Consider the following 22,790-nt stretch of genomic DNA (forward strand, 5'->3'; position numbering starts at 1 on the left):
AAATACATATGAACCTCAAGAAACTCAAGATATTTTTCCTCCCATAGCGATGTCTGACTGATACCTGCAGCTGTAGTCGTAGCGATGTCTGCATGTGTGCTGCAATGTCCTCATATGCCAGAACCTGTGCAGCTAAAGGAAAGATCTTGTGGGGCTGGAGAAATGGAACCTGTGGTAAGACAATTTTAATTCACATACAGGCCCGGATTTGTGGCAAGGCCTAAGATGGCAAAATGGCAAAATTTTAGGGGCGGCATTCTGCCCTGCCGCATCCTAGGGAGCATCCTAGGGAGCACTGGGTGCTCCGTTATTTAAGAGTGCATTCACGTGTGCACTTGTACAAATTAATATGTCCAATTAAGTCTGGTTTTAGTTAAGTCCATATAAACTGCTTGACATGTAGTGTAAATAGTTTTAAAATACCTACAATACAAGCCATTGTTATAATTATGGTGTGTTGTAAGGCAGGAATATATATATACCACAATGAAAAGACCGCACCAATTAGGTCTTGAAAAATAGTGAAAAAATATTTATTCAACATTTCGGCTCCTCAATTGAGCCGTCTTCAGGACTAGAAAATTGTGCATAACAAACACTCCTATTTAAACCCTCTCCAAAATGGTGCCAAGGGTTGTGTGACATACTTGGTGGGCGTGGTCTGAGCTTCTTAACATTGACAACTTCAGTATACATTATACAACAAAGTGTTTCAATCATAGTGTATCATATAATCCCCAGTATTAATATAATTTCATCCGAGTGCAATCAAATACATTGTGCCCAGGTGTGGGGTTAAAAGCATCAGTGGGCCTCCAGCCCAACATCTGTGGTCTGAGTTAAAAACATTCGGCAACAATCGCCTACCCACCATATCGTGCAACGTTGGCATGTGACCATCACAGGGATCTCTTCTTCCAACAACTCACAAAGCATTACTTTGACAGCACCTCAATCGGCTCCGATAGCGCAGTACTGCTTCCGACTGACACCTCCGTCTCCCGGAGAACATGAACCCAAACAGATGTTTTGTTTTTTTTTCAATTTCCATTTTTCTAATCATGCTCCAATATTCTTTTCAGAAAAAGACATTCCCAGCTGCCCATCCTCACAGATATACTTGTATAACCTTACTACTTGTCAGTCTACTTGCCGCTCCCGGGCACTTGGAGAAAAAGAATGTGATAGTGAATTCACCCCAATTGATGGCTGTGGGTGCCCAGATGGGATGTATGTCAATGAAAGACATGAATGTGTTTCCCTATCAGAATGTTCTTGCTACCACCAAGGAATGTATCTTAGGCCATATGAAGTTTTCTACAAAAGGGATGAACGCTGGTAAGTATATGTAACATATAAAGAAACAAGTTCATTCTCCCTTTATCACTCCTTCTATTGAAACCCAACCTGTCGATTTATTGTTTGCACTATTACAGGTTCAAGTAATATATAGACATAAAGAATACATAAAGAAGAAAGAGTACACTATTCTCAGATCTTTTGAGAAATAAAGAGCAATGCTTTGTTTTCCACCAGTCTTCAAATTGGTCTCATTGGAGGCCACACCTATGACCCCTCTAAATGATTTTTTGTGGTTATAAATAAATAGGGTATGGGAAATATACATTTTACAGTAACACCAAAAAATGAAAATGTCTTAATGGAAAGACCCTGCATTGATAAAACTGGTGTATTTGGTTCTGAAACACAATTATAGTTTATATAACATCTGTTGTGTAGTCATGGGGGCAGCCATTTCAGCACAGACTACGCAGTAGATAACAGATAAGCTGTGTAGAATCCCATTGTGCAACCTGTGCCTTTTCTACTTTTTCAGCTTTGAATGGCTGCCCCCGTGGCTAAACAGAAGCTTATTTATATAAACAATAGTAGAGTTTCTGAAACAAACACACCCATTTTACCAGTGCATCACCACAGTATATTATATTTTCATTACTTTAAAACACTTTAATTTTTTGGTGTTACTGTTCCTTTAAGTAGAGCAAATGCCACCAGCAGAACAAAAACAGAATGCTATTGACCTAAGAGCCTAAATACAGATTGTTATGTTTCTCACCAGTTCTTGTGCTGAAGGAAAACTCACCTGCGCTAGTTTTGTCAATGAGAGTAAGTATGAAATAGTACAATGGTGTTTTTCCTATATGTATTTCCATTTCCCAGGACCATTTTAAAGATATATGGGGGCTTAATTGCATCCACAAATGTAGTGAGCAAAATTTAATTTTGAGCACAATCACCATGTTTTTTTCTCACACAATACAGTGTTTTTTTTGCCAGAATTCCATAGTCATTGCCTGGCACAATTTAATCCAATTCTGCAATTTGCATGCAACAGTGCTTGTATTTTTAAAGCCATTGGTCCACCTAGTATTATATTCTATAGTTTGGGGTGCGAGGGACCTCCACATGGAAATGCAAGGAGCACATTTGGATGCAACTGCTTTTACTCAAAGGGGTTTTATGGACTCTGGGGAAATTTGCAGGACATCGACTGCACTTGCAGTCATAAATGAGCCCATAATTCTTGCTTGCTGTATCTTATATAGAGCCAACCACAGCATACATATATACTTATATTTGATGGTTTTTACACTACAGAACATGAACATTGCCTGACCCTTTTTAGCATTTTTATTTCAAACTAACGAGCAGTAGCTTGGATTCAAATATTTTTTTTATTTTTTTAGAAAGTTTTTATTATCTTGTAATAATATTGAATACCATGGTCTAATGCAAAGTCTTTTTGCAGCTTGTATCAATGGGAAAGTCTTCTTTGACTGCAGCTCGGTCGAGAAAGGAGCTAGCATTCCGCAACATAGGAGCTGTCGGACTCTGAATATCGGACCTGTATGTTTTCTTTATATTTTTGTTATTATTATACATTGGGTAGATGTTTTTGTTATCAGTTACCCAGTGGGTTACCCACCATGAAGTGCAAAAATGCAGCATTTAAATAGGCATATACATACTGTAGGAATATAAACAAATAGAGAGAGAGAGATGAAAAGGAAGAGAAGAAGAAACCAGGATCAATCCAATGATAGTAGCAGGACACATCAAACTCAGAATTCATGGCCAATGGCATTCATGTGCCTGAAAACCTAAAACATGTCACACAAATATTTTGTTATATTGTAACTTCCCCTCTATGCCCAAAGTAAACCCAAATCTCTATAATAACTTTATTATTTTTAAATGATTACTAAATTACCAAATTATTGCTTTACACATATTTATCTTATCTTTTTTAAATTTTTCTGATAGGTATGGCCAGAATGTATCTCAGGTTGTGTTTGTCCAAATGGGCTTCTTGATGATGGCAATGGAGGTTGTGTTCTTGAGAGTTACTGTCCTTGCACTTACAATAATCAAGTTTTTCCTCATGGATCTACCCTCAATGAAGAATGCAAATACTGGTGAGATTATTTTCAAACTTTGAAATTCCCCTTTAAAATGTACTATAAGATAATTACAAATTGTAATCAATAGAGAATTAGTTTGTAATATAATGTTCTTTATGCAGCGAATGCAAGAGTGGACTTTGGTCATGCATACAAACACCTTGTTATGGAACATGTGCCATCTATGGAAGCGGCCATTATATTACCTTTGACAAGAAATTTTATGACTTTGATGGAAGTTGTGAATTTGTTGTTGCCCAGGTAAGCAACTATTAACCTGTCTATATATGTTACAATTTTTTGAAACGATTTTAGACTTATGTAGGATTTCATATTGTATAAAGCAATTCTAGATCAGCAAGGGCTCTATAATTGTCTAAAACAATATACATTGACCACATCATATTATGTATAGCAGAATTCTGTTTTCAGTTTAATTGCAGAAAAAAAAGCTCAAAATATTTAAATAAATAAAAAAATGTTGTTTGACTACGTGGATCAGTTTTGTTTCTATAAGTAAAATAATTGACAAGATTTAAATTTTTACGTTTTTTTATCTGAACAAGTTAGTATATACGGTATTAAGCGAGTAAGTACAATCAAATTCTTTGAAATGCAAAAATATCACTTGTTTTTCATCATTTTATTATGGTCTTATAATGCTCAAAATTAACCATTGATTTACATCATAGGACTATTGCGGAAATATTGCATCAAACGGTACTTTTAGAATAATCACAGAGAATATCCCTTGTGGCACCACTGGAGTAACATGTTCAAAGTCTATCAAAATATATTTAAGGGTAAGTATTGTACTATTGAACTCTGTTAAATATGAATTAGTAGTAAGACTATTTACTTTGGATAGAGGGACATTTGGAAAATTAGTTAAAGGCCGTAATCTGGTAAGATTTTCCTAAAAATAGGAATGACCCAAAAAGGATTAGGAATGACCCGAAAAATTTAAATAAAGTTTTTCTCAAAAAAAAACCCCTCAAATGTCAGGAAGGCTATTCTTCAAATAGTTCATCGAACCTCTGCCATTGACTTCTACATGAACTCGGCAGGTTTTAGGTGGCAAAGTATCAAATTAGAACTGTTTTGTGAGAAATGTGAGTTTTGACCAAAAAATCTATTTGAAAATTTGAATTCAAATTTACCATTCAAACCTTAGTAAACTCCCCCTTAAACACATACATGCATGGTAATATAATAAAAATACCTAAAGTTTGCCCTCATCTAGTAGCCCATAGCAACAAATGAAATACTGCATTTGTATTTAAATACCTGACCGGTAAATGCTACTTATTGATTTGTTGCTGTGGGTTATTAGGGAAGTTGCAAACAGTGGACACTGAGAGTGTATGGTCAATTATGTAAGAAGGGTTAGTTAGACCACTGGGATATGACTTGCAGGTGCTACATTTAATATAAAACCCTTGTTTGTTTAACCATTCAGAATACAGAACTTAAGTTGGCAGATGAGCAAATGGAGAAAACTGTAGGGGATCTTTCAAGTGAAGAGGAAGAATTCAGAGCTCGGGAAGTTGGCCTTTACATAGTAATCCATACAAGAGATGATGTTTTCTTCATCTGGGACAAAAAAACGTCATTGTTAATCAGGTTGCCTTCCTCATACAAGGTAAGATATGAAGGGTTAAGACTTTAAGCTTAAGCTCAAGCTTTCACATGATTTTGCTCAATGCTGCTTGGTCCATCCTGCCTCCCGTTCAGAATTTAATGTACTACATTAAACATATTCCTGCCCACCACAAGTTAGCGCCTGCCTGCCTCTGTTTGACTATACTCTTTCTAAATCACCTTCACTTATCAAGGTTATTCAATTGGAGGCTGCTTCAAATTAATGCACAATTGCAACCTGAAAATTACTTAGTGTATTGACATTATCCATTACCCTTGGGTATAAAAATTATTATTATTATTATTATTATTATTATTATTATTACTACAAGACATTGCAGTAGAGGTGGTCTACTTAGATTTTGACAACGTTTTTAATATCACATACTGTAGATGTATGACTTTTAAATTGATGGCGTTATAGTGCCTGATCATTATGCTATTTTTATGTAACTTTATTTCTAATAATAACTATATTTGATTTTTTGGGGGTTTCAATATAATCAGACTCACAAAACAACTTTAAGGGGCAGATTTATCAAGGGTCGAATTTTGAAGTGAAAAAACTTCAAAATTCGACCATTGAATAGGTGTAGTATGATAGTCGAAGTCGAAGGTTTTTTCCTTAAGATTAAAATCGTTCGATCGCACAATGAAATCCTTTGAATCGTTCGATTCGTGCGATGTAATCGTACGATCGTACGATTTTACAAAAAAATCTCAAAACTTAGCCAACGGCTCATATAGGTTATAGGAGGTTCCCCCATAGGCTAAACATCAATTTGGCAGTTTTAAGATGGCGAAGTGTCGAATTCAAAGTTTTTTAAAGAGACAGTACTTCGGTTATCGAATGGTCAAAGTTTTTTCTATTCCAATCTAATTTTGGTCTATTCGATGGTCGAAGTACCCAAAAATTACTTCGAAATTGAAGTTTTTAAATTTTAAAATTCACTTCGACCCTTAGTAAATGTGCCCCTAAATGTATGCACTTATTCTGGTTCTGATATCTTGTATGTATAAGGTCTTTCATTCCTTTCTTCTTGATGATAATTATATTTTATAGGGCAACGTTTGTGGCCTGTGTGGAAATTTTGATGATAATGCCAACAATGACTTCCTGACCAGCCAAATGATTCAAGCCAGCAATGTAATGGATTTTGGAAACAGCTGGAAGCGCAGTAATATTTGCCCTGATGCAGAAAGTATTCCCCAGCCATGCTTTGCAGCTCCCCATCGTAGATCTTGGGCTGAAAAGAAGTGTGACATTATCAACAGCAATGTTTTTCTAAGCTGCCACGGCAAGGTACATGTTATTTTTATATTCCAAAGGGAGTTGTTATATTACTACTTGGATTTAGCTGGTTATTAGTATTTTAATTCAATAAAAATCAGAAAAGCTTGATTTATAAATCAAAAGTAAATTTGCACAAGCCATTAAATTCACTTTAGCCCACACACCACTAGGATACTTGTCAAAAGATAATTTTACATTAGATAACCTGAAACTATAATTCCAACAGTGTTGTACTGGCTAAATATAAATCTAAAACAACAAATTTACAAAAACAAGAATTTGCATTTCGCAATGCAATATTCTATTAATATTTTATTGCATTGCAAATTTTAATTGTGTATTGTGAACTCTAAAGAAATCCTTGAAGGTGGTGCAATCTTCTGGTGCCAGGTCCAGATTTGTGGTGAGGTCACAAAGGCCCAGGCCTAGGGTGGCAAGATTTTAGGGGCGGCATTCGCCCACCCACAATCTAAGGAGCAATTCGAATCCACAGCTCAAATCAATAACTGAATCACCTGCACTATGGCACATGTGCTCACACAGGCTGTAAGTTTTGGGTGAACCAACAATGCTGTGGAAGGATTAGGTTCCCTTTAGTAAACTATCATGCACTATATAATATGTCATTTTTTTTGTAGGTGGATCCAAAACCCTTCTATGACTCTTGTGTAAATGATGTCTGCTCCTGTGACACTGGTGGAGACTGCGAGTGCTTCTGTACTGCTCTGTCTGCCTACGCTCAACAATGCTCTAAAGTAGATGTCTGTGTTGACTGGAGAACACCAGAAATTTGTCGTAAGTATTGTAATAAGACATTATAAAGAGAAATGTGTTACTTTGGAAAAAGTCATTGCTTTCCTAAAATACAGATTTGATTCCATGTATAGTTTGCAGATAAGGGATCGTTGCATAAAGGGGAAGTAAACCCTCTTGTTTAACATGAATTCCTTGAACAGGTCCGTGTTGAACATACTTTTTGGCTACTGTCTTAAATACAAACAATCTACATCAAATAAATAAAACAATGGGCAAAAAAGTTCCATTATTGGACTTATGTTAAACAGGGGGAGGGGGCACTGCAAATTCATATCTAATAGACATTAAAATGCATGAATTAATTAATCAAAATTAATTTATACTTAATCAAATTAAATAAAAAGTGTCTTAGAATTTAACTTTGGGCCTTACAGGATAATGTGTTTCTGGATAACATTCTGCCAATGCTTGATTGAAAATGATCATATATAGTAACATGAATTCTGTTCTTTCTTCACACCTCTAGCAATATACTGTGACTATTACAATGATAATGAGAATGAATGTATGTGGCACTACATGTCCTGTGGCCCACAGTACAGCACCTTTGAGCACATCACCAAGTACTGCTTTTCACCCCCTGTCACTCACCTGGAAGGTAGGTTTTTACCTTAATCCTGTCTGACCTGACTGACTGCTGAAAGAACAAAACAAATTGTTTTGAAATGTCCCCAATGTTGCATGCCCTGTTTTCATTCTGGGATGGAAAGATTGAATCCTAGAAAAGCATTCTATAAGACAGAGCAAACTTTAGGGCAAAAAAAAAAAAAAAAGTTTAAAAGCCTATATATCAATGGATGAGAGTTCATTGTTTGATAAATACTCTTTTAAAAAATACCATAGAAATTATTACAAATTGGGTGCGTTTTTCCGTGATCATCTCTAATCGTTTGACATTGTTTTTCTTAGAACTGGGTATATTCAGTAATAATGTAAACATTATTTTATTATTTTCTTCACAGAATATTTTTTTCTGTCTCAGTGACAACCTGTCTTGTGGTGTATGTAGTCTGGCTAGATTCATTAAATCACAATTTGATATGAGTTTAAGGGGCAGATTTATCATGGGTTGAAGTGAAATCGAAGTTAAAAAATTCGAAATTCAAAGTCATTTTTGGATACTTCGACCATCGAATAGGCTACTTCGACTTCGACCTTCGATTCAAAGTAAAATCGTTGAAATATTCGACCATTCGATAATCGAAGTACTGTCTCTTTAAAAAAACTTTGACTTCAATACTTCGCCAACTTAAACCTGCCGAAGTGCTATGTTAGCTTATGGGGACCTTCCAGAGCATATTTCTAAGGAAAATCGTATGATCGTATGATAAAATCGTATGATTCAAAGTACGAATTTTGTAGTATGCAGCTTAAGCCTAGCTGTGAGAGAACTGACAAGTGTGTTAAAGGAGAAGGAAAAATAAGTAAGCTTTATTAGAAAGGTCTAAATAAATACACCAACAAACTCTCAAAGTAATGTTGATCTGAGTCCTCTGTCAAAAGAAACATCACATTTCTTTCCTTCTATTGTGTACTCATGGGCTTCTGTATCAGACTTCCTGTTTCCATCTTAAACCTCCAGGGCTAGGGCTTGAGCATGCTCAGTTTGTTCCTCTATCCCCCTCCCTTCTCCTTCCTCCCTCTTCCCCTCCCTCCTATAATCTGAACCTAGAGCTATTAGAGACTCAAACAGGAAGTGATGTCACGCCAAGCTAAAATGGCAGCTACTATCCTAAACAAACAGAGAGAGCTTCTAGAGCTGTTCACTCAGGTATGGTTAAGCATTTTACAGAATAGATAAAGCATTCCAGCTTGCACTATTGTGGATAATCTATTGGCAATAAACTGCCTTGGAAGCTTTCCTTCTCTTTTCAGGAACAAATGCAGTAATTTTTATTTCCACCATAGACATATACAAAATAAATATAATTTATATAATTTATATAACATAATATTTATATTTTTAAATATTACCATTTCATTGTGTGTGGGTCAGTTTTAACATAAGTATTCGTTTTAAAATAATCCTGAAACAATATAAATAGTGTTATTCATGACTCATGTTTCATGACCATTATGATAGTACACTTTGAAATAATAGATTGAAATTTAGGCAAAGAGATTGAGAGAAATTACAAAAAAGTCTATTTGTTTTTAAAAGGCTGCTATCCGGTTTGTCCACCTGAACGTCCATATTATGATGAAAGAAACAAATCATGTATTGAAGAATGTGACTCCTGCTTTATCAATAACAGAATCTATGAGATTAATGATCCTGTTCCTACTAATGACCCCTGTCAAACATGGTAAGCAAGAGAAATTTCGATTACGCATTAAAACATTTTACCAACTTAAATTCAACGTTAGTGAAAACAGTACACCCTTAAAAAATGAATATAACATAAATTAAAACTATAATATAATAATTAAGCAAAGTCTGAGAAATTGCTCTGTACTTTGTATGTGCAAAATTCTCAAGCACAGGTACGGGATCCATTATCTGGAAACCCATTATTCAGAAAGATCCAAATTATGGAAAGGCTGTCTCCCATAGACTTCATGTTATTCAAATTATCTGAATAATGAAAAATGATTTCCCTTTTCTCTGTAAGAATAAAACAGTACCTTGTGCATGATACAAACTGAGATATAATTAATCCTTATTGGAGGCAAAACCAGCCTATTGGGTTTATTTAATGTTTACATGAATTTCTAGTAGACTTAAGGTATAAAGACCCAAATTACAGAAAGAACCATTGTCTGGAAAACCCTAGGTCCCGAGCATTATGGATAACAGGTCCCATACCATTGCTCCAAACCTTTTCTTATATACTTCTTACGTAGTTGCCATAATTTACAGGTCTAAACATTGTGACTACTTAATTATATGAACAATGGCTAAACTTATGATATATAAAAAATTTGTGAAAATTAAGTGACAAAATAAAAAAGTTTTCTCTTAATATACATTTCTGGTTGCAAAATAAAAAAGATCTCTCTAAATCATTAAATTGTGGATATTCTTTTTGTAGAATATCCTTTTTGTTTTAATGTTTTTAATCATAAATCTGTTTTGTCTTTCTTGTTATTTAGTAAATGTGATACTAACCGACAACTGAGTTGTTCTTCCATTGACAATCCTCCAGCAAGTTGTCTCCCCAAATGCTACATCAATGGCCAAGCCTACAACATTAATGATGAGGTACCTAGCACTGACGACTGTTCCACATGGTAAGCAAGAGAAATACCTGCTGACCAAGTCAATTTTTTGGCAAGGTTGTATTCAATATATCACTAGAAGTAGTGTACCTTAATTTTCAAAACATTGGTTAGAACATATATTGGGAAACACGTCCATGAGTTGAATACATGATCGATGGCTGTACTTATTCTATTTCATAACTTGATAAAAACAACAAAAAATAATAATGTGCAGAAATGTACAAGAAATGTTTAGATTTTAAACAGACTCGACCTTGAGTTCAGTACATAATAAATGACTGTACTTATTCTATTTGATTACTTGATAACAAAAACAAAAAACACATAACATACAGTGATTAAAAAAAGGTTCTTTAAACATACAGCTTATATCTAGTGGTCCTGTGATTGTAATGAGTGTTTATGTAATTATAACATGTTTGTAAAGCAGCCCTGTAATACCTTTTATTTTATTCTGTCAAATAAGCATTTTTATTGTGTTTTGTCATTAATCTGTTTTGTCTTGTCTTTTTCTCTTTCAGTAAGTGTGATGTTACCAAGACAGTGACTTGTGTTGCTATGATCAACCCTCCAGCAAGTTGTCTCCCCAAATGTTATTTCAATGGCCAAACCTACAACATTAATGACGCTGTACCCAGCACAGACGTTTGTTCCACATGGTAAGTAAGAGAAATCGCTGCTGCCCAAGCAATTATTTGGCAAGGTTGTATACAATATGTTACTGGAAGAAGTGTACCTTCATTTTCAAAATGTTGGTTAGAACATATAATGGGAAACACATCCTTGAGTTAATTACATGATCGATGCCTGTACTTATTCTATTTGATACATTTCTAAAAATAAAAAAAACATAATGTGCAGGAATTTAAAAAAAAACAATGTTCAGGCTTTAAACCTATAACACATATCTAATGGCCCTGTGATTATAATGTGTGTTTATGTAGTTATAATATGTTCGTAATGCAACATTGTAATGTGTTTTAATTGGTCAAATAAGCATTTTTTTCTGTGTTGAGTCATTTAGCTGTTTTGTCTTGTCTTATTCAATTTCAGTAAGTGTGATGTTACCAAGACCGTGACTTGTGTTGCTATGAGCAACCCTCCAGCAAGTTGTCTCCCCAAATGCTACGTCAATGGCCTTCCCTACAATGTCAATGATGTGGTACCTAGCACAGATGACTGTTCCACATGGTAAGTAAGAGAAATAACTGCTACCTTTCCATATTTTTTGGAAGGTTGTGTAGAAAAATCTTAGTGGAAACAGTAGACCTATTGCTCTAAAATGGAAACAGCAAGCCATACCTACAGAATAAGAACTGTAGAAAGAAATATATATATATCAATCATTGATTGTAGTGTCTGTTTGTATGAGTATATTGTGATTGTAATGAAGCACTGTAATATTTTTTAGCAAAATACTATCTTTTTTTTTTTACTGCGTTTAGTCTTCAAAGGTATACTGTAATGACAATTTTTCTCTAACATACATCAGATAATAGTGCTGCTCCAGCAGACGTCTTCAGTGAAATTTATATTTAAAAAAAGTAAACAGATTTTCTTTATGTTTAATTTTGAATTCTGATATGTGGCCAAATATATTGTCAGTTTCCCAGGTGCCTCAGTCATGTGACTTGTGCTCTTTTAGACTTCAGTCGCTCCTTACTGCTGCAATGCAAGTTGGGTGATATCATTCCATCCATCTCCCTCCCCCCAGCAGCGCATCAGCAAAACAATGGGAATTTAACGACATAATAGCTCCCTGGTAGATATAAAAACAGCACTCAATTGTGAAAATCCATGTCCCACTGATACACCTTCAGTTACATTGAGTAGGAGAAACAACAGCCTGTCAGAAAGCAGTTCCGTAATGCAACACTGGCTTTTTCTGAAAGCACATAAGATGGAAAATTACCTGAAAAATAGCACCTACACACCAATATTACAGCTAAAAGAATGCCCTTGCTGGGTTAGGAATGAAATTTTACATGGCAAAGTTAATTATTTGCTGTGTAAATATATATAGTGTATAATTAAAACTACACCATACATATCATGATAGAATCCATTTACACTGTTTTTTTTTTCTTTTTTTTCCAGTAAGTGTGATACTAACCAAGAAGTGACTTGTGTTCTTATTACCAATCCTCCAACAAAATGTCTCCCCGTATGTGTCATCAATGGCCAAACCTACAACATTAATGACGCTGTACCCAGCACAGATGGTTGTTCCACATGGTAAGTAAGAGAAATAGCTGCTGCCCAAGCAATTATTTGGCAAGGTTGTATATAATATATTACTAGAAGTAGTGTAACTTCATTTTCAAAATGTTGGTTAAAACATATATTGGGAAACACATCCTTGAGTTGATTACATGATCGATGGCTGTAATTATTCTATTTGATAACTTTTTAAAAACAAAAAAAACATAATGAGCAGAAATTTAAAAAAAAGTTCGGGCTCTAAACATTTATTACATATCTAATGGCCCTGTGACTATAATGTGTGTTTATGTTGTTATAATATGTTCGTAATGCAACATTGCAATGTGTTTTATTTGGTCCTTTTCTGTTCAGTCATTTAGATATTTTGTCTTGTCTTTTTCTATTTTAGTAAGTGTGATGTTACCAAGACAGTGACTTGTGTTGCTATGAGCAACCCTCCAGCAAGTTGTCTCCCCAAATGCTACGTCAATGGCATTCCCTACAATGTTAATGACGTGGTACCTAGCACAGACGACTGTTCCACATGGTAAGTATGAGAAATAACTGCTACCTTTCCATATTTTTTGGACGGTTGTATAGAAAAATCTTAGTGGAAACATTAGACCTATTGCTCTGTCTAAAAGAGTGTGATTGTAAAGCAGCACTATATTTTTTTTCCAGCAAAATAATACTTTTTTATTACTGCATTTAGTCTTCAAAGGGATAATGTAATGAGATTTTTTTTAACATACATCAGTTAATAGTGCTGCTCCAGCAGACGTCTTCAGTGAAATCTATATTTCCAAAAAGTAAAAAGATTTTCTTTGTTTAATTTTGAAATTTGACATGTGGTTAAACATATTGTCAGTTTCCCAAGTGCCCCAGTCATGTGACTTTTGCTCTTATAAACTTCAGTTAATATTTACTGCTGCACTGCAAGTTGGGTGATATCACTCCATCCATTTCCCTCCCCCCAGCAGCACATCAGCAGAACAATCGATAGTTAACCAGATAACAGCTCCCTGGTAGATATAAAACAGCACTCAATAGTAAAAATCCAGGTCCCGCTGAGACACTTTCAGTTATATTGAGTAAGAGAAACAACAGCCTGTCAGAAAGCAGGTCCATAGTGCAGCACTGGCTCTTTCTGAAAGCACATGAACAGGAAAAATTACCTGAGATGGCGCCTATACACTAATATTAAAACTAAAATAATGCACTTGCTGGGTTAGAAATTAAATTTTCAATGGCAGAGTTAATAATTTACTTTGTAAACAGTGTAATTTAAATATAAAAACTACGAAATACAAATCATGACAGATTCTATTTACACTGTTTTGTTTTTTCTTTTTATCTTTTAGTAAGTGTGATACTAACCAAGAAGTGTATTGTGCTCCTATGAACAACCCTCCAACAAAATGTCTCCCCGTATGTGTCGTCAATGGCCAAACCTACAACATTAATGACGCTGTACCCAGCACAGACGCTTGTTCCACATGGTAATTAACAGAAATAGCTGCTGCCAAAACAATAATTTTGCACGATGGCATGAAATAAGTTATTTGAAACAGTTTACCTTAATTTTCAAAATGTTGGTTACAACATATATTGGGAAACACACCCTTGAGTTTAGTACATAATCAATGACTGTAATAATTCTATTTGCTTACTTGATAATAAAAAAAAACACATAACATACAGTAATTAAAAAAAGGTTCTTTAAACATACAGCTTATATCTAGTGGTCCTGCAATTCTAATAAGTGTTTATGTAATTATAACATGTTTGTAAAGCAGCACTGTAATACCTTTTATTTTATTTTGTCAAATAATCATTTTTATTGTGTTTTGTCATTAATCTGTCTTGTCTTTTTCTCTTTCAGTAAGTGTGACGTTACCAAGACAGTGACTTGTGTTGCTATGATCAACCCTCCAGCAAGTTGTCTCCCCGTATGTTATTTCAATGGCCAAACCTACAACATTAATGACGCTGTACCCAGCACAGACGGTTGTTCCACATGGTAAGAAAGAGAAATACCTTCTGCTCAAGCAATTAATTGACAAGTAATGTACCTTAATTTTCAAAACATTGGTTAGAACATTAAGGGGCACATTTACAAAGCTCGAGTGAAGGATTCGAATTAAAAAAACTTCGAATTTCGAAGTGTTTTTTTGGCTACTTCGACCATCGAATGGGCTACTTCGACCTTCGACTACGACTTCGACTACGAATCGAACGATTCGAACTAAAAATCGTTCGACTATTTGACCATTCGATAGTCGAAGTACTGTCTCTTTAAGAAAAACTTCGACCCCCTACTTTGGCAGCTAAAAGCTACCGAAGTCAATGTTAGCCTATGGGGAAGGTCCCCATAGGCTTGCCTGTGATTTTTTTATCGAAGGATATTCCTTCGATCGTTGTATTAAAATCCTTTGAATCGTTCGATTCGAATGATTTAATCGTTCGATCGAATGAATAATCCTTCGATCGTTCGATCGCAGGATTTGCGCTGAATCGTTCGACTTCGATATTCGAAGTCGAACGATTTTAGTTCCTAGTCGAATATCGAGGGTTAATTAACCCTCGATATTCGACCCATAGTAAATCTGCCCCATATTGTTATACACATCCTTGAGTTGATTACATGACCAATGGTTGTACTTATTCTATTTGATAACTTTATAAAAACCAAAATCATAATGTGCAGAAATTTAAAAAAAAAAATTTCTGGCTTTAAACATATAGCAAATATCTAATGGCCGTATGATTGTAGTTTGTGATTATGTAGTTAAAATATGTTCGTAATGCAACATTGCAATATGTTTTATTTGATTTATTCAAATAAAACAAGTTTCTGTGTTCAGTCATTTAGCTGTTTTGTTTTGTCTTTTTCTATTTCAGTAAGTGTGATGTTACCAAGACAGTGACTTGTGTTGCTATGAGCAACCCTCCAGCAAGTTGTCTCCCCAAATGCTACGTCAATGGCCTTTCATACAATGTTAATGACGTGGTACCTAGCTCAGACGACTGTTCCACATGGTAAGTAAGCAAAATAACTGCTACCCTTCCATATTTCTTAGAAGGTTCAAGAGAAAAATATTTGTGTACCTATTGCCTTCAGTCATGTGACTTGTGCTCTTACTGCTGCACTGCAAGTTGGGTGATATTACCCCATACTTCCCCCTTCCCCCAGCAGCACATTAGCAGAACAATGGGACGTTAAACAGATAACAACTCCCTGACAGATATAAGAATAGCAAAGATTAGTAAAAATCCATGTCCCACTGAGACACCTTCAGTTACATTGAGTAGGAGAAACAAAAGCCTGTCAGAAAGCAGTTCCATAGTGCAGCACTGGCTCTTTCTCACAGCACATGAGCAGGTAAAATGACCTGAGATGGCACCTACGCCAATATTAAAAGTTAAACTGCACTTGCTGGTTTAGGAAGGAAATTTAACATGGCAGAGTTAATGATTTGCTGTGTCAACAGCATCATTTAGAAATAAAAACTACACTATAAAAATCATGACAGAATCCCTTTACCTTGTTTTTTTTCTTTTTTTCTTTCAGCAAGTGTGATACTAACCAACAAGTGACTTGTGATACTATTAGCAATCCTCCATTAAAATGTCTTCCCATATGTATCATCGATTACCAAGTCTACAAAATTAATGATGAGGTACCTAGCCCAGATGACTGTTCCACATGGTAAGTAAAAGAAAAAACTGTTGCCCAAGTAATTATTTGGCAAGGTTGCATAAATTAAGTTATTTGAAGCAGTGTACCTTCATTTTCAAAATTTTGGTTAGAACATAAATTGGGGAACACACCCTTGAGTTCAGTTCATGGTCAATCAATTTGCTTATTCTATTTGAATACTTGATAACAAAAACAAAAAACACATAACATTCAGTAATTAAAAAAAGGGTTCTTTAAACATACAGCTTATATCTAGTGGTCCTGTGATTATAAGGAGTGTTTATGTAAATATAAAATGTTTGTAAAGCAGCGCTCTAATACCTTTTATTTTATTTTGTCAAATAAGCATTCTATTGTGATTTGTTATTAATCTGTTTTGTCTCATCTTTTTCTCTTTCAGTAAGTGTGATATTACCAGGACAGTGACTTGTGTTGCTATGAGCAACCCTCCAGCAAGCTGTCTCCCCAAATGTTACATCAATGGCCAGGCCTACAACATTAATGACGCTGTACCTTGCTCAGATGACTGTTCCACATGGTAAGTATGAGAAATAACTGCTGCTTTTCCATATTTTTTAGAGGTTGTATAGATAATCTTCGTGGAAACAGCTTACCTATTGGTCTGTTGGAAATGGAAACAGCAAGCCATACCTACAGAATAAGAACTGTAGAAAGAAATATATATATATATATATCATAGCCTTGTAGTGTCTGTTTATATGAGTATATTGTGTTTGTAAAGCAGCGAAATACTACTTTTTTTATTATTGTGTTTAGACATTCAAGGGATACTGTCATGAGAAAAACTTTTTTTAAATAAACATCAGTTAAAAGTTCTGTTCCTGCAGACGTCTGCACTGAAATCTGTATTTGAAAAGAGTAAACAGATTTTATTTGTATATAATTTTGAAATCTGACATGTGGCTCAACCTATTGTCAGTTTCCCAGGTGCCCCAGTCATGTGACTTGTGCTCTTATAAACCTCAGTTATTCTTAACCGTTGCACTGCAAGTTGAGTGATATCACCCCATCCCCCCCCCAGCAGCACATCAGATGAACAATGGAAAGTTAACCAGAAAACAGCTCCCTGGTAGATATATGAAAAGTACTGAATAGTAAAAATTAATGTCCCATTGAGTCACCTTCATTTACATAAAGTAGGAGAAACATCAGAAAGCAGTTCTATAGTGCAGCACTGGCTCTTTCACAGGAACAGGAAAAATCACCTGAGATGGCGCCTACACACTAATATTACAACTAAAAAAATTCACTTGCTGGTTTAGGAATTAAATTTTACATGGCAGAGTTAATTGTTTGCTGTGTACACAGTGTAATTTAGAAATAAAAACATCATAAAAATCATGATATAATCCCTTTACACTGTTTTGTTTTTTCTTTTTTTCTTTCAGTAAATGTGATACTAACCAAGAAGTGTCTTGTGCTCCTATTGACAATCCTCCAACAAAATGTCTCCCCGTATGTGTCATCAATGGCCAAACCTACAACATTAATGACGATGTACCTAGCCCAGATAGCTGTTCCACATGGTAAGTAAAAGCAAAAGCTGTTGGCCAAACAATTATTTGGCAAGGTTGCATAAAATAAATTAGTGGAATCAGTGTACCTTAATTTTCAAAATGTTGGTTAGAACATATGTTGGGAAACACACCCTTGAGTTTAGTGCATGATTAATGACTGTACTTATTCGTTATAAGTACAGTCTTAATCATTAATCATTATTAATTAAAAAAACATAAAAAAAAACATATAACATGAAGTAATTAACAAAAGTTTACATACAGCTTATATAGAGTGGTCCTGTGATTGTAATGTGTGTTTATGTAATTATAACAGCACTGTAATACCTATTTTTTTATTTTGTCAAATAATTATTTTTATTGTGTTTTGTCATTAATCTGTTTTGTCTTGTCTTCTTCTATTTCAGTAAGTGTGATGTTACCAAGACAGTGACTTGTGTTCGAATGAGCAACCCTCCAGCAAGTTGTCTCCCCGTATGTTATTTCAATGGCCAAACCTACAACATTAATGACGCTGTACCCAGCACAGACGCTTGTTCCACATGGTAAGTAAGAGAAATAACTGCTGCCCAAGCAATTATTTGGCAAGGTTGTATACAATATGTTACTAGAAGTAGTGTACCTTCATTTTTAAAACATTGACTAGAACAAATATTGGGAAACACATCCTTGAGTTAATTACATGATCGATGGTTATACTTATTCTATTTGATTGCTTTATAAAAACAAAAAAACATAATGTGATGAAATGTAAAAAAAAATTATCAAGCTTTAAACATATAGTAAATATCTAATGGCCCTGTGATTGTTGTGTGTGTTTATGTATTTATAATATGTTTGTAATGCAACATTACAATATGTTTTATTTGATTTAGTCAAATTAGTATTTTTTTCTGTGTTCAGTCGTTTAGCTGTTTTGTATTGTCTTTTTCTATTTTAGTAAGTGTGATACTACCAAGACAGTGACTTGTGTTGCTATGAGCAACCCTCCAGCAAGTTGTCTCCCCAAATGCTACGTCAATGGCCTTTCATACAATGTTAATGACATGGTACCTAGCTCAGATGACTGTTTCACATGGTAAGTACTAGAAACAACTGCTACCCTTCCACATTTTTTAGAAGGTTCTAAATTAAAATCTTAGTGTACCTATTGCCCGCAGTCAAGTGACTTGTGCTTTTATAAACTTCAGTTACTCTTTTCTGCTGCTCTGCAGGCTATTTGATTTCACTCCATCCATTCCCCTCCCCCTCATTAGCTCATCTGCAGAACAATGGGAAGTTAACCAAATAACAGCTCCCTGTAGATATAAGAAAAGTAGGGAAAACAACAGCCTATCAGAAAGCAGTTCCATAGTGCAGCACTGGCTCTTTCTGAGAGCACATGAGCAGGCAAAATGACCTGGAATGCACCAACACACTGATTTCACAACTAAAAATGCTCTTGCTGGTTTAAAAATTAAATCTAACACGGCAGAGTTAAATTATTTGCTTTGTAACAGTGTAATTTAGAAATAAAAACGACACGATAAAAAATCATGACAGAATCCCTTTACGCTCTTATGTTTTTTCTCTTTTCCTTTCAGTAAGTGTGATACTAACCAACAAGTGTATTGTGCTCCTCTGAACAATCCTCCAAAAAGTTGTCTCCCCGTATGTGTCATCAATGGCCAAACCTACAACATTAATGACGCTGTACCCAGCACAGACGCTTGTTCCACATGGTAAGTAAGAGAAATAGCTGCTGCCCAATCAATTATTTGGCAAGGTTGTATATAATATGTCACTGGAAGTAGTGTAACTTCATTTTCAAAATATTGGTTAGAACATATATTATGAAACACATCCTTGAGTTGATTACACGTTCGATGGCTGAACTTGTTCTATTTGTTAAGTTTGATTTGTGTGTTTATGTAGTTATAATATGTTTGTAATGCAACATTGCAATATTTGATTTATTCAAATAAGCATTTTTTTATGTGATTAGTCATTTAGCTGTTTTCTCTTGTCTTTTTCTATTTCAGTAAGTGTGATACTACCAAGACAGTGACTTGCGTTGCTATGAGCAACCCTCCAGCAAGCTGTCTCCCCGTATGTGTCATCAATGGCCAAACCTACAACATTAATGACGCTGTACCCAGCACAGACGGTTGTTCCACATGGTAAGTAAGAGAAATAGCTGCTGCCCAAGCAATTATTTGACAAGGTTGTATACAATATGTTACTGGAAGTAGTGTATCTTCATTTTCAAAATGTTGGTTAGAACATATATTGGGAAACACATCCTTGAGTTGATTACATGATCGATGGCTGTACTTATTCTATTTGATAACTTTTTAAAAAAACAAAAACAAAACATAATGCGCAGAAATTTAAAAAAAAGTTCAGGCTTTAAAATATATTACATATCTAATGGTCCTGTGATTATAATGTGTGTTTATGTAGTTATAATATGTTCGTATGTGTTTTATTTGGTCCTATAAGAATTATGTTTTCTGTGTTCAGTCATTTAGATATTTTGTCTTGTCTTTTTCTATTTCAGTAAGTGTGATGTTACCAAGACAGTGACTTGTGTTGCTATGAGCAACCCTCCAGCAAGTTGTCTCCCCAAATGCTACATCAATGGCATTCCCTACAATGTTAATGACGTGGTACCTAGCACAGATGACTGTTCCACATGGTAAGTAAGAGAAATAACTGCTACCTTTCCATATTTTTTAGAAGGTTGTATAGAAAAATATTAGTGGAAACAGTCTACCCATTGCTCTGTCGGAAATGGAAACAGCGAGCCATACCTACAGAATAATATGATCGTAGTGTCTGTTTATATGAGTGTATTGTGATTGTAACGGAGCACTGTAATATTTTTTAGAGAAATACTAGTTTTTTATTACTACGTTTAGTCAACAAAGGGACACCGTGATGAGAATTTTTTTTATTTTTTTTTAAACATACATAAGTTCTCTTTCCAAAATCACATAAGCAGGAAAATTAGCTGAGATGCACCTACAAACCAATATTACAACTAAAAGAAAGCACTTGCTGTGTTAGGAATAACATTTTATGTGGCAAAATTAATGATTTGCTGTGTAAACAGTGTAATTTAGAATTAAAAACTACCCCGTACAAATCATGACAGAATCCCTTTACAATCTTTTGTTTTTTTCTTTTTCCCTTTCAGTAAGTGTGATACTAACCAACAAGTGTATTGTGCTCCTATGAACAATCCTCCAACAAAATGTCTCCCCGTATGTGTCATCAATGGCCAAACCTACAACATTAATGACGCTGTACCTAGCCCAGACGCTTGTTCCACATGGTAAGTAAAGTTTGCAAATCAGCCCTGTAATACCTTTTATTTTATTTTGTCAAATAACATTTTTTATCATGTGTTGTCATTAATCTGTTTTGTCTTGTAATTTTCTCTTTCAGTAAGTGTGATGTTACCAAGACAGTGACTTGTGTTGCTATGAGCAACCCTCCAGCAAGTTGTCTCCCCAAATGTTATTTCAATGGCCAAACCTACAACATTAATGACGCTGTACCCAGCACTGACGGTTGTTCCACATGGTAAGTAAGAGAAATAGCTGCTGCCCTAGTAATTTTTTGACAAGTAGTGCACCTTAATTTTCAAAACATTGGTTAGAACATTTATTAGGAAACACATCCTTGAGTTGATTACATGATTGATGGCTGTACTTATTCTATTTGATAACTTTATAAAAACCAAAATCATAATGTGCAGAAATGTAAAAAAAAAAATGTTCTGGCTGTAAACATATAGCAAATATCTTATGGCCGTGTGATTGTAGTTGTGTTTATGTAGTTATAATATGTTCGTAATGTAACATTGCAATATGTTTTATTTGATTTATTCAAATAAAACAAGTTTCTGTGTTCAGTCATTTAGCTGTTTTGCATTGTCTTTTTCTATTTCAGTAAGTGTGATGTTACCAAGACAGTGACTTGTGTTGCTATGAGCAACCCTCCAGCAAGTTGTCTCCCCAAATGCTACGTCAATGGTCTTTCTTACAATGTTAATGACGTGGTACCTAGCTCAGACGACTGTTCCACATGGTAAGTAAGAGAAATAACTGCTACCCTTCCATATTTCTTAGAAGGTTCAAGAGTATAATATTTGTGTACCTATTGCCTTCAGTCATGTGACTTGTGCTCTTACTGCTGCACTGCAAGTTGGGTGATATTACCCCATACTTCCCCCTTCGCCCAGCAGCACATTAGCAGAACAATGGGACGTTAACCAGATAACAACTCCCTGACAGATATAAGAACAGCAAAGATTAGTAAAAATCCATGTCCCACTGAGACACCTTCAGTTTTATTGAGCAGGAGAAACAAAAGCCTATCAGAAAGCAGTTCCATAGTGCAGCACTGGCTCTTTCTCATAGCACATGAGCAGGTAAAATGACCTGAGATGGCACCTACGCCAATATTAAAAGTTAAACTGCACTTGCTGGTTTAGGAAGGAAATTTAACATGGCAGAGTTAATGATTTGCTGTGTCAACAGCATCATTTAGAAATAAAAACTACACTATAAAAATCATGACAGAATCCCTTTACCCTGTTTTTTTTTCTTTTTTTCTTTCAGCAAGTGTGATACTAACCAACAAGTGACTTGTGATACTATTAGCAATCCTCCATTAAAATGTCTTCCCATATGTATCATCGATTACCAAGTCTACAAAATTAATGATGAGGTACCTAGCCCAGATGACTGTTCCACATGGTAAGTAAAAGAAAAAACTGTCGCCCAAGTAATTATTTGGCAAGATTGCATAAATTAAGTTATTTGAAGCAGTGTACCTTCATTTTCAAAATTTTGGTTAGAACATAAATTGGAAAACACACCCTTGAGTTCAGTTCATGGTTAATCAATTTGCTTATTCTATTTGAATACTTGATAACAAAAACAAAAAACACATAACATTCAGCAATT

At 34.9% G+C, this 22,790-nt stretch overlaps 1 protein-coding gene across 50 annotated transcripts in view; it reads left to right on the forward strand.

Moving 5' to 3' along the window:
* LOC121393158 (mucin-2-like) overlaps positions 1-22,790 on the forward strand; it is a 77,704-nt gene that overhangs the window by 10,293 nt on the left and 44,621 nt on the right. For 32 of the 50 annotated variants that reach the window (XM_041560801.1, XM_041560802.1, XM_041560820.1 and 29 more), the window contains exons 15-46: positions 48-174; positions 1,083-1,338; positions 2,081-2,127; positions 2,771-2,868; positions 3,286-3,437; positions 3,545-3,683; positions 4,115-4,225; positions 4,882-5,064; positions 6,127-6,366; positions 6,996-7,152; positions 7,640-7,771; positions 9,335-9,479; positions 10,267-10,404; positions 10,917-11,054; positions 11,449-11,586; positions 12,493-12,630; positions 13,007-13,144; positions 13,959-14,096; positions 14,480-14,617; positions 15,499-15,636; positions 16,169-16,306; positions 16,698-16,835; positions 17,707-17,844; positions 18,243-18,380; positions 18,776-18,913; positions 19,419-19,556; positions 19,857-19,994; positions 20,375-20,512; positions 21,014-21,151; positions 21,265-21,402; positions 21,772-21,909; positions 22,443-22,580. In XM_041560801.1, the coding sequence (XP_041416735.1) occupies positions 48-174; positions 1,083-1,338; positions 2,081-2,127; positions 2,771-2,868; positions 3,286-3,437; positions 3,545-3,683; positions 4,115-4,225; positions 4,882-5,064; positions 6,127-6,366; positions 6,996-7,152; positions 7,640-7,771; positions 9,335-9,479; positions 10,267-10,404; positions 10,917-11,054; positions 11,449-11,586; positions 12,493-12,630; positions 13,007-13,144; positions 13,959-14,096; positions 14,480-14,617; positions 15,499-15,636; positions 16,169-16,306; positions 16,698-16,835; positions 17,707-17,844; positions 18,243-18,380; positions 18,776-18,913; positions 19,419-19,556; positions 19,857-19,994; positions 20,375-20,512; positions 21,014-21,151; positions 21,265-21,402; positions 21,772-21,909; positions 22,443-22,580 (4,547 nt within the window). The remainder of the gene's footprint in view (positions 1-47; positions 175-1,082; positions 1,339-2,080; positions 2,128-2,770; positions 2,869-3,285; positions 3,438-3,544; positions 3,684-4,114; positions 4,226-4,881; positions 5,065-6,126; positions 6,367-6,995; positions 7,153-7,639; positions 7,772-9,334; positions 9,480-10,266; positions 10,405-10,916; positions 11,055-11,448; positions 11,587-12,492; positions 12,631-13,006; positions 13,145-13,958; positions 14,097-14,479; positions 14,618-15,498; positions 15,637-16,168; positions 16,307-16,697; positions 16,836-17,706; positions 17,845-18,242; positions 18,381-18,775; positions 18,914-19,418; positions 19,557-19,856; positions 19,995-20,374; positions 20,513-21,013; positions 21,152-21,264; positions 21,403-21,771; positions 21,910-22,442; positions 22,581-22,790) is intronic. The other 18 variants (XM_041560810.1, XM_041560822.1, XM_041560811.1 and 15 more) reach the window with 17 other exon arrangements.

Source organism: Xenopus laevis, chromosome 4S, assembly GCF_017654675.1.
Source record: "Xenopus laevis strain J_2021 chromosome 4S, Xenopus_laevis_v10.1, whole genome shotgun sequence".
Taxonomy (NCBI): Eukaryota; Metazoa; Chordata; class Amphibia; order Anura; family Pipidae; genus Xenopus; species Xenopus laevis.